At 41.9% G+C, this 16,527-nt stretch overlaps 1 protein-coding gene across 1 annotated transcript; it reads right to left on the bottom strand.

Moving 5' to 3' along the window:
• Positions 1 to 16,049, bottom strand: PSMC1 (proteasome 26S subunit, ATPase 1). Its single transcript, XM_042442344.1, has 11 exons — positions 15,973 to 16,049; positions 14,633 to 14,686; positions 12,166 to 12,262; positions 10,909 to 11,033; positions 7,778 to 7,963; positions 6,570 to 6,698; positions 5,878 to 5,974; positions 4,318 to 4,507; positions 3,063 to 3,214; positions 1,533 to 1,687; positions 1 to 330 (listed from the first exon to the last, which is right to left on the bottom strand). The coding sequence occupies exons 1-11, from the start codon at positions 15,973 to 15,975 to the stop codon at positions 196 to 198; spliced, it is 1,323 nt and encodes a 440-aa protein (XP_042298278.1). The 5' UTR covers positions 15,976 to 16,049; the 3' UTR covers positions 1 to 195.
• Between the last annotated feature and the right edge of the window lie 478 nt (positions 16,050 to 16,527).

Below are 16,527 nucleotides of genomic sequence, written 5' to 3'. Positions count from 1 at the left end.
TTTCACTTGGAAACCATTTTTTTTAATGACAAAGTGTTTTACAATGAATGAAATTACAATACAGAAGAATTCACTTCATGTTCAAATGGCAAAAGCTCTTCTTTCTCCCCACCAATGCCTTAATCTGTCATGCTTTTTTCTGTATTCTGAAAGAAGGTTCCAGTAATTTTCCTCACCCCAGGGAGAAAAAGAAAGTTAAAGATAGAGGCCCTCTGGGGTGCCTTCTTGTTTCTTGTAGAGAACATTTTCTTTAGATTTTTTGAAGTCTTCATTTGTTACTTTCATTCTCCGTTCCCGCAGAGCCATCAACCCAGCTTCTGTGCAAATTGCCTGCCAAGGAGGGAAGACATGTGTTAAAACAGTGATGGTGAACCTTTTAGAAGCCGAGTGCCCAAACTCCAACCCAAAACCCACTTATTTATTGCAAAGTGCCATGTCCCTCTGGCTTTCTAGTAACAAACTCTGGCAAACACTGTGCAGGGACGATGGCACATGTGCCCACAGAGAGGGCTCTGAATGCCACCTCTGGCACGCGTGCCATAGGTTCACCATCACTGTGTTAGAATATTATCAATCTCATTTGTACCAAATTATATGAAAAAGTAACTTTCAAATAAGTAAACAGATTACCACTTTTTGCAGCACTGTTCAACTCAGGCTGCAAACCTATGCTTCAGAGGGAAGAAAGGCATACTGACCACTATCTACTTGAATTAGGAAAGATTCCCATGAACTTGGGTGATTTTTCTTACAAACATAGACAGTTACTAATTCATAGTTTTTTGTGGGTTGTTTGGGCTATGAGGCCGTATTCTTTATTCCTGACATTTCGCCAGCAGCTGTGGTTGACATCTTCACAGAATGCTGGCATGGAAGAGAGTGGGGTATATATACTGTTGGTAGAGAGGAAGAAATTTACATGTTAAGCTGTGTTTTGTTCTGTTGTTGAATGGCAAGGCCTCAGGGTGTCTGGTAGCCAAACCTTGCTTACTTTAAGAGTCTCTTCTTTCCTGTTGAAGTTGTCCAGGTGTTTAAGGATTTCAATGGCTTCCCTGTGCATTCTGACCTGATAGTTGTTGGCATGGTCTAGAATTTCAGTGTTTCCAAACAGCATTTTATGCACATGCTGTCAGTCCTAAAAAAAGGGGGTGGGGTCCCCAGCAGATAATGGATCATTAATTAAATAGACACCGCGAGGCCTTGCCATTCCACAATAGAACAATACACAGATCAACATGTAAATCACTTCCTCTCAACCAACAGTATATATACCCCACTTTCTTCTATGCCAGCATTCGCTGAAGATGCCAGCCACAGCTGCTTGCGAAATGCCAGGAATAAACTCTTCTAGAACATGGCCTCATAGCTGAAAAGCCTACAAGAAACTATGGATGCCAGCTATGAAAGCCTTTGGCTTCTCAAATGTTACTAATTCTTTTTTTAAAAAACTTTTCTAAAGTCAGGAGTGCTCATCAACTTTTCTGGCCAGAGCACTTAGAAGGGGAAAATTCAGTCTGCATAAAGACTCTTACCTTAATATCTGCACCAGACAGATCATCTTTCGCCATTATCAGTTCATCCAGAGTCACATCATCTGCCAAAGTCATTCTGCTGGTATGAATCTGAAAAATACGCTTCTTGGTTTTTTCATCCGGGAGAGGGAATTCAATCTTCCTATCAATACGTCCTAGGGAATAAAAATTCAGCCAGCTCACATTTTTGGTAGACTGAACCTTGGGAAGGAGTTTCACATTTAGGACAAAATCATTTTGTTGCTACAATTAAAGAGTTTTGTCATTGAAACAGTTCCCACAGCTGTACAGTCGAATGCATAATTAATTTTTTTGGACTCTTCCATGATTAATTAAGTATATCTGGTCTCTTCAGTTTCCATAAGCTGTGCATTTCTATTTACTTTATTAATATACTGCCTTCCTTCTGAAGATTTCAGAATATTATGTACCTCAGATGGATTTGTTTTTCTTTCAATGCACCTCAAAATATTTAAGGTTTCCAGGTCATCTCCTATACAAACCAATTATTTAATATCTTGTCTTATTCCAGAACTGAGACCCAAGGATGGCTTCCAACATAATCAGAACAGATAAATATAAAAATAGATAAAAACAGGTATCGGTAAAATCTAATTGCTGACCTCTGACTTCACCATAGTTATTGTATTGTTTTTAAGTATGTTTTATGTTTTAAATTCTACATTGTTTAATTGTATTTTAAGAGGGGGTGGGTTGAGGGTTTGGACTGTATATTTTAATCTTGTAAGCCGCCCAGATTGCATTTTGTAGAGAGGCGGGATATAAATAATTTATTATTATTATTATTATTATTATTATTATTATTATTATTACTACTACTACTACTACTACTACTAACAAAAGGTTTAGGAAGCTGAAATACAATTAAACAAACTGTAATATCAACATTCTACTGAATTAAAAAACATATTAAAAACAGAACAATAAAAAATTGAAGATGAACACAGCACCTATCCATTAAAGCCAGTTAACTTCTGAAAGATGGCTGGATTTTTTTTAAAAAAAGGTTTTGCCTGCAGCTGAAAAGAGGGAGTGTGTTTTAGATTCCACTGAAAGGGATGTTCAATAGTTTGGGAGCAGCCACAAAGAAGGCCCTTTCTCCCTTCCCTACCAAAGATGCCTTGAGCATGGCAGAACCAACAGAAGGACCTCCCCTGAAGTGTTCAGTGCCCAAGATGACTCATATGGGGCAACACAGCCCTTATAATATATCTTTGAATCAAGTTCTGAGATCTAGTATACAGAGTGGCATTTGTTAATGATTTGCCTCTTTTTTGCTTCTCTTTATTTCATCTCCTGCACTTCAAAAGTCTGAGCTCCCCAGGGAAGGAATGTGCCTTTTTTGCTCCTGATACCCCTGCTGAATGTATAGTGATGACATAAAATTAAAAGCTAAACTAAACTAAGCTACAGAAATGCTATTATTTGCTCATTTAGAAACCCCAGCATTTTAAGTGTTGAGGCAATTGTAAAGTGTGAAACAAACAATATACAATAACAGTATCTGACCTGGCCTGATTAAGGCTGGGTCCAATGTTTCTATTCTGTTAGTGGCCATAATCACTTTGACATCTCCGCGTGAATCAAATCCATCTAATTGGTTCAGCAACTCCAGCATTGTTCGTTGGATTTCCCTTTCACCACCTGAATTAGAGTCATACCTTTAAAGCAAGAATAAAAGGGAACAGAAGCAAAATTACATGCACAGGCATCCAGAAAGACAATGTTTGTTTTTGTATACAATAAAGTCATCAACAAGTCACAGGCAAAAAGAGTTGAGGCACAAGCAATAACCACACAGACAACGCTCACTGAAATCTTGTTGGTGCTGGCATTAACTCCTGCTACACCTACATATGTCCTTTTAGGTTTGTTGCCAAAGGAAGGATGACTGCCACTACTAGTGATACCTTGTATGAAGAAGTACCACCTTCTGTCTTCCCCAAATCTCCCATCATTCAGCTTCAACTGACAATCCCTGGTTCTAATACTATGAAAGGAGGAAAGGGGGGATTTTCTCTACCAATTTGCTCCACACCATGCTGTGATTGTTTGTTTTTAAAGCAATGCTTTAGAAACCTAGGAAGCTGCTTTATATTGAATTACACAGTTGTGATCCATATATTGGTGATAGTGACATGCAGCAGCTCTCAATGATTTCAGTGGGATTATGTCCTACTTCTGTGACTGGAGAGCCTTTTGACTGAACCTAAGATCTTTGGCATGCAAGAGATGTGCTTTGCCACTGAGTTACAGACTCTCCCCAGTGATTACTACTATAAGTGTAGCAAACTGTACCAACAGTTCAGCTATAACAGCTTGGACAGTTCTGGCACCTATAAGCATATGAGAATTGATCACAGTATCTTCAAACTTACCATTATAACAGGAGTGCAGGACATGTGGTTTTTGAGATGCTGCTGAACTCCCAATAACCCTAGGCAACACACCCAATGATGAACAAGGGTGAAAGTTGTAGTCAGCAAGACCTGGAAGCCCACATGTTCTCCATCCCTATCCTACACTAATGAAAGTAAAACCTTTGCCCTAAAAAAGCTGAAATTATGGAGAAACCAGAAATAAAAAGCCTGCAGGGGAAACGATAAAGATCCTTTGGGGAAAGCAGTACACAACACAGTTCTTTTGCTTTCCAAATCATACCAGTAACTAGAGAAAGCAAAAAATAAAATAAAATAAAAATAAGTAAGTGAATTGACAGAAATGTATTTGTGGAAGTTACATTAATTTCCTATACTGTACCTACCTTTTGGTACCAATGGCATCAATTTCATCGATGAAAACTATTGATGGGGCATGCTCCTCAGCCACTCGAAACAGTTCTCGGACAAGTTTTGGACCATCACCCAGGTACTTCTGTATAAGTTCAGAACCTACCACTCTTAGGAAGGTGGCAGAGGTCTGATTTGCCACTGCTTTTGCCAATAATGTTTTACCTGTTTGATTTTCAAGACACAGAAAAGTAAGAGTTGTACCCACATGGGACTCATCTGTATTACACAGATATGATTCATATTTGCAATTCAGAATTACTGAAAACATTCCTGTTTGTTATTGTTAATTGCTGTCACTTTGACTATGATTTATATGGTGACCGTATGAAGGAGTGATCTCCAAGTCACCCTACCATCAACAGCCATGCACATACTGCTTATGAAAGCTTATCTCAGGAAGTTAATCGAACAAACAATGCAGGCACTTCCCTTGAAATAAATACACATTTAAGATGGGCACTACGATTTGAATACAATTTTTTATGCCCAGCTTTCTGGCAGACAGGAGGCAAAAAGATGTAAGTCAAGCTTGGCAGGATTTGTTCTCGACAAACTCATGTTGGCTCTTACTAATTACTGCATTGTCATCAAGATACTTGCAGACAGACTCCTGTAACAACCAAATTTCCCCTAATACTGAGGTCAGGCTGGCCGGCCTGTAGTTTCCTGAATCCTCTTTTTTGAAGAGAGCACCAATGTCTGAACTCATTTAGTTTCATTAGCTGATATCTGACTAACTCCTTATCTAACTTGACTTGCAACCCTGATTCCTTATCAAGGTTTCTGCTGATACATGGAAACAGTGCTTTTATTGTTTGGGGGGGGGGATGAAACAAAATAGGTACTGAGCAGTTCTGTCTTTTAGTTGTGATCTGTTACCATTTTATTATTCTTGCTGAGCAGCAGTCTCAACATTTCTTTTGTCACTATTGTGCTTTCTACATATTTGGGGGGAAAACTCCTTTTTGTTGCTCCCTTCTTGCCTAGCCAGTCTCAGCTCATTTGGAGTTTTACACTATTCCTCCAAGCATTGGCTACACACCTGAATTGTTCCTTGGTGATTCACCTCTTTTTTCTTTTCATTTCCTCCCTGAGTCTACTGTGCAGCCACACTGACTTTTTCAGATGTTTCCCATTTTTCTCTTCCATAGGATTGTTTGTGATGATGCTTTTAGTAGTTCCTTATTCATGTAATCTACAGTAGTTGGAACTAACCAACAGAATTCCAACCCCCCCCCCCCCCCCCTGCCACTAAGCTTTAGCCCTTCTTCAGCAAGCACATAAGCCACTGTGTACACTTAATATTTCCAGGCAACCTAGTTATAAAGAATAGTGCTAGCAACAAGAACAGCAGTAATCTACCCTGAATCTTCAGATAGAACATCTGTAATACTCATGAACATTTAAACCATGATGAAATACAGGCTTCGGTGACATGGACAGCTTTAATATTTATAGGTAAGCTTTTTTAAAAAAAAATGCTATTACATATAGTTTTCATAAAAAAGATATGAAAAACAGAAAAGGAGTACCTGTGCCCGGTGGTCCATACAGAATTACTCCTTTAGGTGGCTTTATACCCATTTCTTCATAATATTCAGGATGGGTTAAAGGTAACTCCACAGATTCCTACAGACAAAAAATGTATGCCTGATCAATTCTGCTCTCCTTTCTCCAAAGATGTTTACATTGTGCATTTTAAAATAGCAAATGCCAGCAATTCAAATATTTTCTTCTAGACCACCAATATGATGCAATAGCTTAAGTGTCAAGTTTAAAAATAGAACCTTGAGAAACAAGTCTGGACTACTTGTTGTAGGCCACACCTTGGAAAAGTCCTTTTGGGCTATTCTAGCAAAGGGATTTGGAAAATCTAATCCACAAGATATCATTTTCAAGCTCTGTTCTTAATCCCAACCCCCCAGAAATCCACAAGTTCCTCAACAACATACTTTAAGGTCAAAATGCACAACCTCCTGGGAAAGGGTTATGAAACAAAAGTTAACAGAAAGACTGACAACTGATCACCTCTTGTTCTTGCTCATTTGGTCAACAAAATACTATTGGAGTTTTAAGTGAAAAGTGACTAAGCAACAGTACCTATCAAAGATACTGAGGGAGGTTTTTTTTAAAATTGCATCTTAAAAAATATTATTACATAAAATGTGACTGTGTGGCATTACAAAAATGTGTGGCAGCTTATGAGTGCTAGAACAATGAATACCTTGATTTCTTGAATCTGGTTATCTAAGCCCCCAATATCTGCATATGTCTCTTGTGGGGCTTTCTCTACCTTCATCACCGTTACTAATGGGTCTGTGTCATCCATCAGGACTCCTATCACAGCATGGACCTGAACAAAATAATAGGTAGCAGCATTAATAAATAAAGCAGCATGTCATTCACATTTAAAAGCAACACATTGATTTGAATTATTGTTCCATTAATTTACAAGCAAGGGAAATATAGATCTGTGGAAGAGTTCATCTGGTCAAAATGAGCTCGAGAAATCCATTTGCCAGCAGCAAGCACCTTATTTCTCTGACAAAGATGTCCAGCAAATTTCAGAAAACTAGATGGGAATTGTTTCAGACCCAAAGCTGACATGAGACCGACCCTCACCCCTCTTATGTGCTCAGCAAAGTCTAAAATAATGGTTACCCATCCCTCCCTCAAGTCTTATCATTTTGCTGAGTGATGATCTCCATTGGTTCTTTCTATTGCTCAACTACTGTATATACTCATGTATAAGTCTAGAAACTTTAGTCAAAAAATTGAACCAAAACCCCCCTAAGTTGACTTATCCATGGGTACATGTAAGTACTGTAACTCTTATAAAAAAAGGGGTACCATCCTCTGGTAAAAGGCAAGAGTGTAATCAGTCCCGGAAACACTGGCCCTCTTCTACTCTCTCATCTGTCTTCTTATCCTCTCCATTTAGCCTTTAGTGTGAGCACAAACAATTAAGCCTGGTGGAATTTTGTTAATTGTTTTGTCATTGTTTTCCTTTACTTCATCTTTTAGATCCTTTGTTACATGCCCTCAGGTTTTACCCTTGGCTTATCACTGTCATATCAAAACCCACAATTTTGGCCCCCAAACCTGTCCTCGACTTATACATGAGGTCAACTTATAGTTGAGCATATACAGTATTTCTATTCAAGCTCATCACTAGAAGAACTTTTAATTTTTAAATATGGGTGCCTAAGTTTCTTTGCTCTCCTCTTCCGTCTTCTTTCTGTTCTTCTTGTGTGGTATGTCTTTTGGATTGTAAGCCTATAAGAGTAGACTCTCTCTTTGTTGCCAATGTAATGTCAGTTTCGTTTGGCTGAAGATCACAGGAAAAAAAATAAAATATTTGTTATATTTTACCCATTTTCAATGCTTTGCATCACAGATGGGCTAAACCTCTCCAAAGATTTTATGACTTACCTTATGATTAAGCAAAACTGAACAGCCTGGCTCTAGCAAGTCCTTGTCCACAAAGGAGAGAATGCTGACATAGTGCTCTGATCCCACAGATGTGGATACAATGGCATGATTATCATCAATTATCTCCTCCAGTGTTCCCACAGACATTGGTGTCCCCCTCAGATCATCCACCTTTGATCGTTCTTCCTGCAGATAAAAATATACTGTGATCATGTGTTACATAAATTCATCACTTATCAACCCTCTATGTCTGCTTTACAGTCCAGACTGATGAGTTCCCAATTTATTGGCATCCTGAATTCTTCAAACAAAGGGAAAGGCGAAACACATGCGTGCTAAAAGGGCAAGGACCTCAAACTGAAGCCACTACATATGAGGCTGCATAAAACCCACACCAGACCTTGGGAGACTACATCCCCACACAGCCCTTTAAAAACATTTTTTCTTTACTCAAAACACTCCATAAGCCTCAAGAGCAAGAATGGGCATAATACAGTTGTCCCTCCATATTTGTGGGGGTTAGGGGAACAGGACCCCCGCGAATATGAAAAATTCATGAATAACAAACCCCGCCCACTTTCACTCCAATGCATGGGAGGGGCCAGAGGGAGCTTGCCCAGCTCTTCCCCCACCCTCTCTGCCTTTCACCGGCTCTGGGAAGCCAGTTAAAGAATCAGGAGGTCAGGGGAAAGAGGCACAGATGCACCTGCCTCCCATCATCCCATCGCCCCGCCATCCTGTCCCTTCCCAAAGCTGGCTATAGGGACAGCAGGGCGAGGGGATGAGGAGAAAGAGGTGTGTGCCTGCTTCTCCTCTTCCCCTTATCCTTCAGTCCGTTTAGCCAGCGCTGGGAAGGGACTGAAGGGCGAGGGGAAGAGGAGAAGCAGGAATACGCCTCCTCCTCACCCCCCACCCTCCTGTCTCTTTAGCCAGCTCCTCCATTTGCCTGCTCAATCGCTCCCCAGACAGCTGAGGGAGTGATAGGGCAGGTATAGAGTCCCGGAGGGATGGTGGTGCCTGGGCCCTTCTTGTTCTTTTCCCAAGGCAAGAGAGGAGTCTATGATCCCCCCTCCTCATGCCTTGGGAGGGAAGGAAAGAGGGCTGGCTGGCCACTGCCTCCTCCTTTAGCAAGGCCTTGGGAGAGAAGGATAAAGGGCGGGCTGGGCCCTTCTTCTTCCTTTCCCAAGGCAAGAGAGGGGCCTGAAGACCCCCCTCATGCCTTGGGAACGAAGGAAGGAGAGCATGCAGAGCCCGATCACTTCCTTCCCCAGGGAGCAATGGGGCAGGGAAAGGGGAGAGGAGCCTCCAACCCCCGAAGCTGAATCAGTGCCTAGGCTGCTCAGGCAGTGATCCAGCTGGGAAGAAGTTGGGGGGGGGGGGGATGGATCCTCCTCCCTTTGCCTGCTCAATCGCCCCCCAGACAGCCTAGGGAGCGATGGGGGATGGAGGCTCCTTCTCCCTTTCCCAACCAGGCTCTGGGAAGACACAGGAGAGCTTGGAGCTGAAGAGAGGCAAGCGTGCGCCTGCTTCTTTTCATCTTCCCGCCCTCCTATGTCTTCTCAGAGCCAGTTGAAGATACAGGAGGGCAGGGTGGATGAAGAGAGGCAGACGCGTGCTTGCCTCTCTTCAGCTCCAAGCTCTCCTGTGTCTTCCTGTCCCAGAGTCAGCTAGAGGGACTGAAGGGTGAGAGGATGAGGAGAAGCAGCTGTGTGCCTACTTCTCCTCATCCCCCCTTCCTTCAGTCCCTTCCCAGTGCTGGCTGAAGGGACTGAAGGGCGAGGGGATGAGAAGAAGCAGCCGTGTGCCTGCTTCTCCTCATCCTCTCGCCCTTCAGTCCCTCTAGCTGGCTCTGAGACACAAGGGAGGGGTGGATGAAGAGAGGCAAGCACACACTTGCCTCTCTTCATCCACCCTACTTTCTTGTGTCTTCAACTGGCTGAGAAGACACAGGAGGGCGGGGACTGAAGCTGATGAAAGGCAAGCTGGCGCCTGCCTCTCTTCAGCTCCGGTACCTGCCTTCCCATTCGCGAATAATCAGAACCACGAATCTGAAGTCTGCGAATCCAGAGGGACAACTGTATAGCCCATGGGCCAAATGCAGACCCTGGACCTCACTTCTATGTTCCCTAAAGCACCCATAGTTCCCCAAAGACCTCAACTCCCCAATTTAAAAATAAACAGTGAGACATTTTGGTAAATTTTTGTCCCCAAATCATGCAGAAAACCACCAACTTTATGAAAAAATGCGACCTCCAACCCCAAAGCAACCCATAATCCTGTACCCCTCCCCAAACCTCTGTTTCCCTCTGTAGTCTCTCCAAGAATTACAATATGAAGCTATTTTGAGAGGGGCTGAAGAGGAAAATAGAGCTATTTCGGCATACTATGAGGGTGCAACCAGGGGGAATTTGGGCTATTTTCACCATTTTTTGGGGACCCATCTAAAACAGGTTGGCAAGGGCTGGCAATACTGCCATTACCTGAAGATGTAATGGGTATCTTGAATTTTTAGAAAGTTTCATTTTCATTTCATAAACAAATAAATAAAAGAATTTGAGGATGTGAGAGACCCATAGGAGGCTGCAAAAATTGTTTGGTGATGCAGAGGCCTTGTAAGTCACAGTTTTCCGACCTCTAAATTAGATAAATATTTAGAACAAATGTGTATTACAAAAATTTATACTCCACAGAGACAGCAGAGAGAAACTAAGAATAGGTTCTTGTCTATTGACACGATCATTACTTTAAATTGCCAAATATAATGCCTGTGATGATGTGCTATGACCCTCTAGGTAATCTAGACCATTCATATCTATGACTTAAGGCAACGATGTACGTCAGTGTATATTAAAACCCTTCACAACACACACTAAACTCTGGAACTTCACTTTCTCAAATACCTTCATTTTCTCTCCAAAAAGTGAGAGGAATAATGAATAAAAGTAAAACACCAGGACATTTGATGAACCAGATATTTAGGATGAGGAAGACTGTCCTACATGAATGAACTTTCCACCTGAGAAGGTGGAAACTATGCTAAAAATGGTCTGAGCTACAATGGAGTAAAAACCAATAGAGAAAAGAAGATAATTTGGGGATGTGGAGGGAAACTCTTGTTTTTCAAAACCTACCTCTTGCTTTTCTTCCAAAGGCTTCATCTGTTCCTGATTCCTGATGAATTCCTCTTCCATCAAAAGGTAATCTTTAATTCTTTCCAACTTCAACAGTTTGAGTCTGCACTGGGTGTGAGGGGTTACTATAATTAAAGAAAAATGCAGAACAACAGAAAGTTAAAATCTGAGATAAAATATTAGGTCTGTGTACATGACGTTGTGGGGAGAACAGCAATTTAACACACTGCTGGCATAAGACATTTTGCTGTCCGAAGCAATGGACAAGATCATGCCACCTCTCCATTCCATGCACAGATATCAGCTGAACCTTAACTGAGCACTGCATAATGGGACAGCAATATCCACCATGCCCAAGGACAGTAAACAAACAAGGAATTCAGAGCAGATAACGAGGCACAAACTGTTGTGTCTTTTGTTGATGGTGCTGATATCCTCACATCTGTTAGTGGAAACTGTCTCACTTTACCTATTGTTAGAACTGGCCGAGCTTTTTCTCCATTATGCCATACCATGAATTGGAATGACTTTAAACTACTCCCTTAATCTTTCCCTTACCCATGGGCATTGCTTTTTTGGTGAAAGCATGGAGATCTGGAGAGCCAGCATGGTATAATCGTTTGAACTGGGCTACGGCTTTAGAGACCAGGATCCGAATCCTCACTCGATCATGGAAACACACTAGGTGAGTTTTGGGCAAGTGACACTCTCTCAGCCTCAAAGCAAGGGCAAAGGCAAATTCCCACTGAAGACACCTTGCCAAAAACATTCCATTATAGGTTTACCTTCGGGTCACTATACACTGCTCCCTCGGGTTACGAAATTAATTCGTTCCGCGGCCGCTTTCGTAACCCGAAAAGCCTTCGTAAGCCGAATTGCCATAGGCGCTAATGGGGAAAAGCCGCGTTTCGTGCGAAAAAGCGCCGAAAAGCACCAAAAAATTTTTTCGTAACCCGAAAATACATTCGTAACCCGGAACAATGATTTCCAATGGGATTTTTTCGTATCCCGGAAATTTCGTAACCTGGGTATTTCGTATCCCGAGGTACCACTGTACTTTGGAAATGACTTGAAGGTACACAACAATAACATGGACATCTGAACTGAACAACATCAGACAGGAACATAAGCTCCACTGTCTGAGCTTTTAAAACACAGGTGCCCAGTTCTGAACTGGGGTCCTTCTGTATATAATGCATGTGTGCTACTGTTCAACATGGCTGCTCACCAAGATGAACACAAACTAACTGTTCTTACCCAAGGGAAGTTTGCTAGCAGCATCTGGTCCCTTTGTTTTCTTCTTCTTTTTTCCAACTCGGGTTGGAACTGGAGGCTCATATTTCTTTTTCTTGTCCTTTTTATTTAAAAAAATCAAGCAGAAAGAGTCAGAATGGGGAAGATGTTCAAATGCTATTGTTAGCCCCCAATTAAGGCAGACTTAATGAATCAACAGTAATATAGTAATGTCAAGATTTAAGTAACTTCCACTGATTTTAATAGGTTTATTATAACTGAGACTAACAATAGGATTTAGATATTACTGTTGGCCTTCTGATTTGTTGGGGGTTGAGTTCCAGACACCCCACCATATATAAAAAATGCCAGACCTCAAGTCCCATTACTTACTTGCTAATTAGCTTCCTTGCTGTTCACCGCAATGATCTTTGGAATAGCGGTATATAAATAAAACTTATTATTATTATTATTATTATTATTATTATTATTATTATTACCATCAGTGGCTGTTGATATGCATATGGCTATGTTGGCACAGCTGCATACACACGCCCCCATTGACAACAACAACAATAACAACAACAATAATAAATATTTATTTATATCCCGCCTCTTCCGCTTTAAGGATCGAGGCGGGTAACAACAAAGTTCATACAATACACAATAATAAAAACAACAAGCCCCACAAGACCCGGCCCAACCCTTCCTCCCAACTGTAAAATTAAACAGTAAAACATGGTTAAAAAGCACATAACAATACATCAAAAATTAAAAACAAAAACCACAAATAAGAAAAATAATAAAAGGAAAATAATAAAAGGAAAATAATAAAAGGAGGGGGATTCAAATGGTTCTGGACATTATCAATCGGGGAAGGCCTGCCGGAAGAGAAAGGTTTTTGACGCCTTTTTAAAAGCCTCGAGTGAGGATAATTGGCGAATCTCTTCCGGCAGGTCATTCCAAGCTTTTGGAGCGGTGACAGAGAAGGACCTCTGGGAGGTCACTGCCAGTCTGGTCTTTCTACATTGTAAAAGGTTTTCCCCAGAGGATCGGACTGTACGGGAAGGATTGTATGGGAGGAGGCGTTCCTTCAAGTAGACTGGACCCAGGCCAAGTAGGGCTTTATAGGTGATAACCAACACCTTGTACTGTGCCCGGAATAATGGGATGGAGCCAACTGTGGAAGCTTCAGTCTGCAGATGGCTAGTGTGCTGATACAGAGGGCCAGCCATAGTTAGCAATACAGTGTAAAGAAATATGGAGGAGGGGGACTGGAAGAGGGTATACTTCATCTCCATGATGTACAATTGCTCATACCATGCAATCGAGGAAAACTAAGATAGAAATACCAATCTGTAGCTCCTAAAAACAGCTAGGGATTAATACAATGGACCCTTGGAATATACTGGGGTTTGGTTACAGGACCCCCCATGGATACCAAAATTGGTGGATGCTGAATATGAATATAATGGCATAATAATATGGTGTCCCTTATATCAAATAGCAAAATCAAAGTTTGCTTTTTGTAATTTACGTATTTTAAAAATGTTTTCAAACCATGCATGCCTGAATCCATGGATAAAAAACATCTGGGGATGTGGAGAGCAGACTGTATTTCTCTCTTAGACATACCCCAAGCACAAATTCATCGTTGTGTCCTGAGTGCCATCGAAAATACCACTTCTGACTATCTCAGGTCCAGCCATCTGGCTGCGACAATGCATCCTGGGCATCCCTTCCATGTTGCTGCTACCATTAATGTTTCACACTGTAGCCTGACATTAGGAAATCTGGAGAAATAACCTGTGCTTCTGAAGCTATTCTACAAAAACCTCCTAATGCGCCAAAGGGTACTCAATTGGCTCTAATAATGACAAAAATAAGCAAGATGTTTTAGATTTGTTGAGATAGATTTCAAGACTAGCCAAGTGTCATTTTTACAAAGAACAGAAAACAGTACAGAAGAGGCTTCAGGTAGAACAGTTTATTCTGGTGAAAAGGACTGGTTAAATGTTTCTGTTAAGATTAGCCATAATTTGTTTTGCCCACACTAAAGGGCGAGATACATTGAATGAAAAACAGAAACACACTCAATCTTCCCCTCATAGTCACACTGAAGGAGAAGCAATATGGGTAATTCCTGGCTACAAATCAATTTATAATAATCATGTCCAAAGTGGTACATTTCCTAAAGGCAACTGGTAAAAGCATTTGACAAGAGTCACAAAACTGGACTGCTGCACTGTTAACCCAGTATCAATTCTTAACATATAAATGAGACATTACATTACTTATGGGACCCTGGGAAGCGTAAGTGACAGGAAAAGGCAGAATCTAGCCCTTCCCTGCAGACTCAGGCAAAAGCAAACCTCTTTTTCAATTAACACAGGCTAACCTTTCTAAAAACACCTCTAGTGCTGCATTTCACAAGAAAGACCATCAGACATCCCTCCCACATAAAAGCCCATATTTCTATGTTCTTTCTTACTTTGTCATCCTTCTTGCCACCTCCAGGGCCATGTCCACCACTTTGGCTTTGACCCTAATGGGGGGAAAACAACAGAAGATCAGGTTTAGCTGGAAAAAACACACAATTGGTTTCATCCTCTGACTAAACAGCCTTTCAGTTTGAACCAATGCTCACAAGGACTAAGCCTGAAGACCTATTTTCATTTCCAGGAATCTAGTCTAAGATATATACAGTGGCCCCCAAATTGTACTCTTCAAGGGATTTTGGACTTCAGCTCCCAGAATCCCAGACCATTGGCCAACATTGCTGAGGCTTCTGGGAGCCGAAGTCCAAAATCTCTTCAAGGGCACAGAGTTAGACAGAAACACTCTCATTTCTATACTAGTGCTTTCTGCAGAATCAGCTGCATCTTTAAACACCTGTGACCCCAGATGACATCTCCCAGACAGGGATACTTATATGTTTGTTGTTGTTTTTAGCTGACTTAAATTCATGGTGCTCCTAAGAGCAGACACCTCCAATCACTATGTATGTTATCAGCAGCCCCTGGCATCCACACTTTGTGCTCTGTTGTTATGGGAACAGCAGGGCAATGGCATGCGAGTACACAGAGTGTGGAACTGTGCCAATGGGCAATGCCTGGCATGTCACTGTCTACGGATTCGTTGAGCTTTAGCCACCCCAGGGATTCTGCTTAAAGCAAAATATATGAATAGCCCAGTACCAACACCTTCTCCCCTCCTTCCACCCCAATGAACGCATACCCTCCATTGTCCCAGCTCAGCAGTGGGAGATATGCATACATCTCAGTGTAGTTGAGTGAGGTCTCTAAGCAGAGGATGGATGGCCTTCTGTCAATGGGGATGCTTTGACTGGGAGTTCCTGCATGGCAGAATAAAGGGGCTGGACTGGATCAGGGCCCTTGGAGTCCCCTCTGACTCTATGATTCTATGGCCCTGAGCCACGAAGACACGCTCCTTGTAGAAATAATCCAGTTTGATTATCTGAGGCCGCTTCAGCTGCCAGGATCTAATGCTATGGAATCATGGGAACTGTAGTTCTGTGCGACATTTAGCCTTCCCTGTCAGAAAGAGCTGCAAGTCCCAGGATTCCCTAGCCTTGAACCATGGCTGTTGAAAGCGGTGCCAAACCGGCTTGATGCAGCCTTTGATTGCCCCTTCCCGCCGCCCACCCGCTTCAGGAAGAAGGAGAGGCGATGACAAGGCAGAAAGGGACCGAGGGCGGCGGGGAGGGAGAGGGAAGGGCCAGGGGGGCAGCCCGCTCCCCGTCCTCCTCCTCCTCCTCCTCGCGGCAGGAGGAACCAGGCCCCGCCGCCCTCCAAGAAAGCCCAGCCTCACCATTCTGCTCACTCACAACCCGCCGCCGCCGCCGCCGCCGGAAATGCAGAGACGCCACAGAACGGCGGAAGCGGAAATGAACCAGGTACGGAACGCGACGAGGGTCTAGCCGTTGCTAGGCAGCGGGAAGTAAAAAGGGGGCGGGGCCAATGGGAAGGCCAAAACAAACCCTTTCAGGGGGGAGAGGGAAGGGTTGTGGGAGTAATAACAGCAACAACAACAACGTACGGCGCATCTCTCTCTCTCTGTCTGTGTGTGTGTGTATATATATATATATATATATATAGAGAGAGAGAGAGAGAGAGAGAAAATATATTATTAATAATATATTAATACTAATATATACTATATATTAGTATTATTATCATTTTATATCACATATAATTGACATATATGATGTGGCAATATATTATTATTAATAATATATACTATATAATTATTATTATGGTTATTTTGCCACATTGGCATATATATATATATATATAATATGACATAGATGTCAATAATACAATATCCTCCAGTAGAGTGTACTTAGTTAAAAATTTTGTAACTAAG

Source organism: Sceloporus undulatus, chromosome 1 (assembly GCF_019175285.1).
Source record: "Sceloporus undulatus isolate JIND9_A2432 ecotype Alabama chromosome 1, SceUnd_v1.1, whole genome shotgun sequence".
NCBI lineage: Eukaryota > Metazoa > Chordata > Lepidosauria > Squamata > Phrynosomatidae > Sceloporus > Sceloporus undulatus.
Note: the sequence above shows the minus strand (reverse complement) of the source record. Positions and strands in the feature narration are given on the sequence as shown.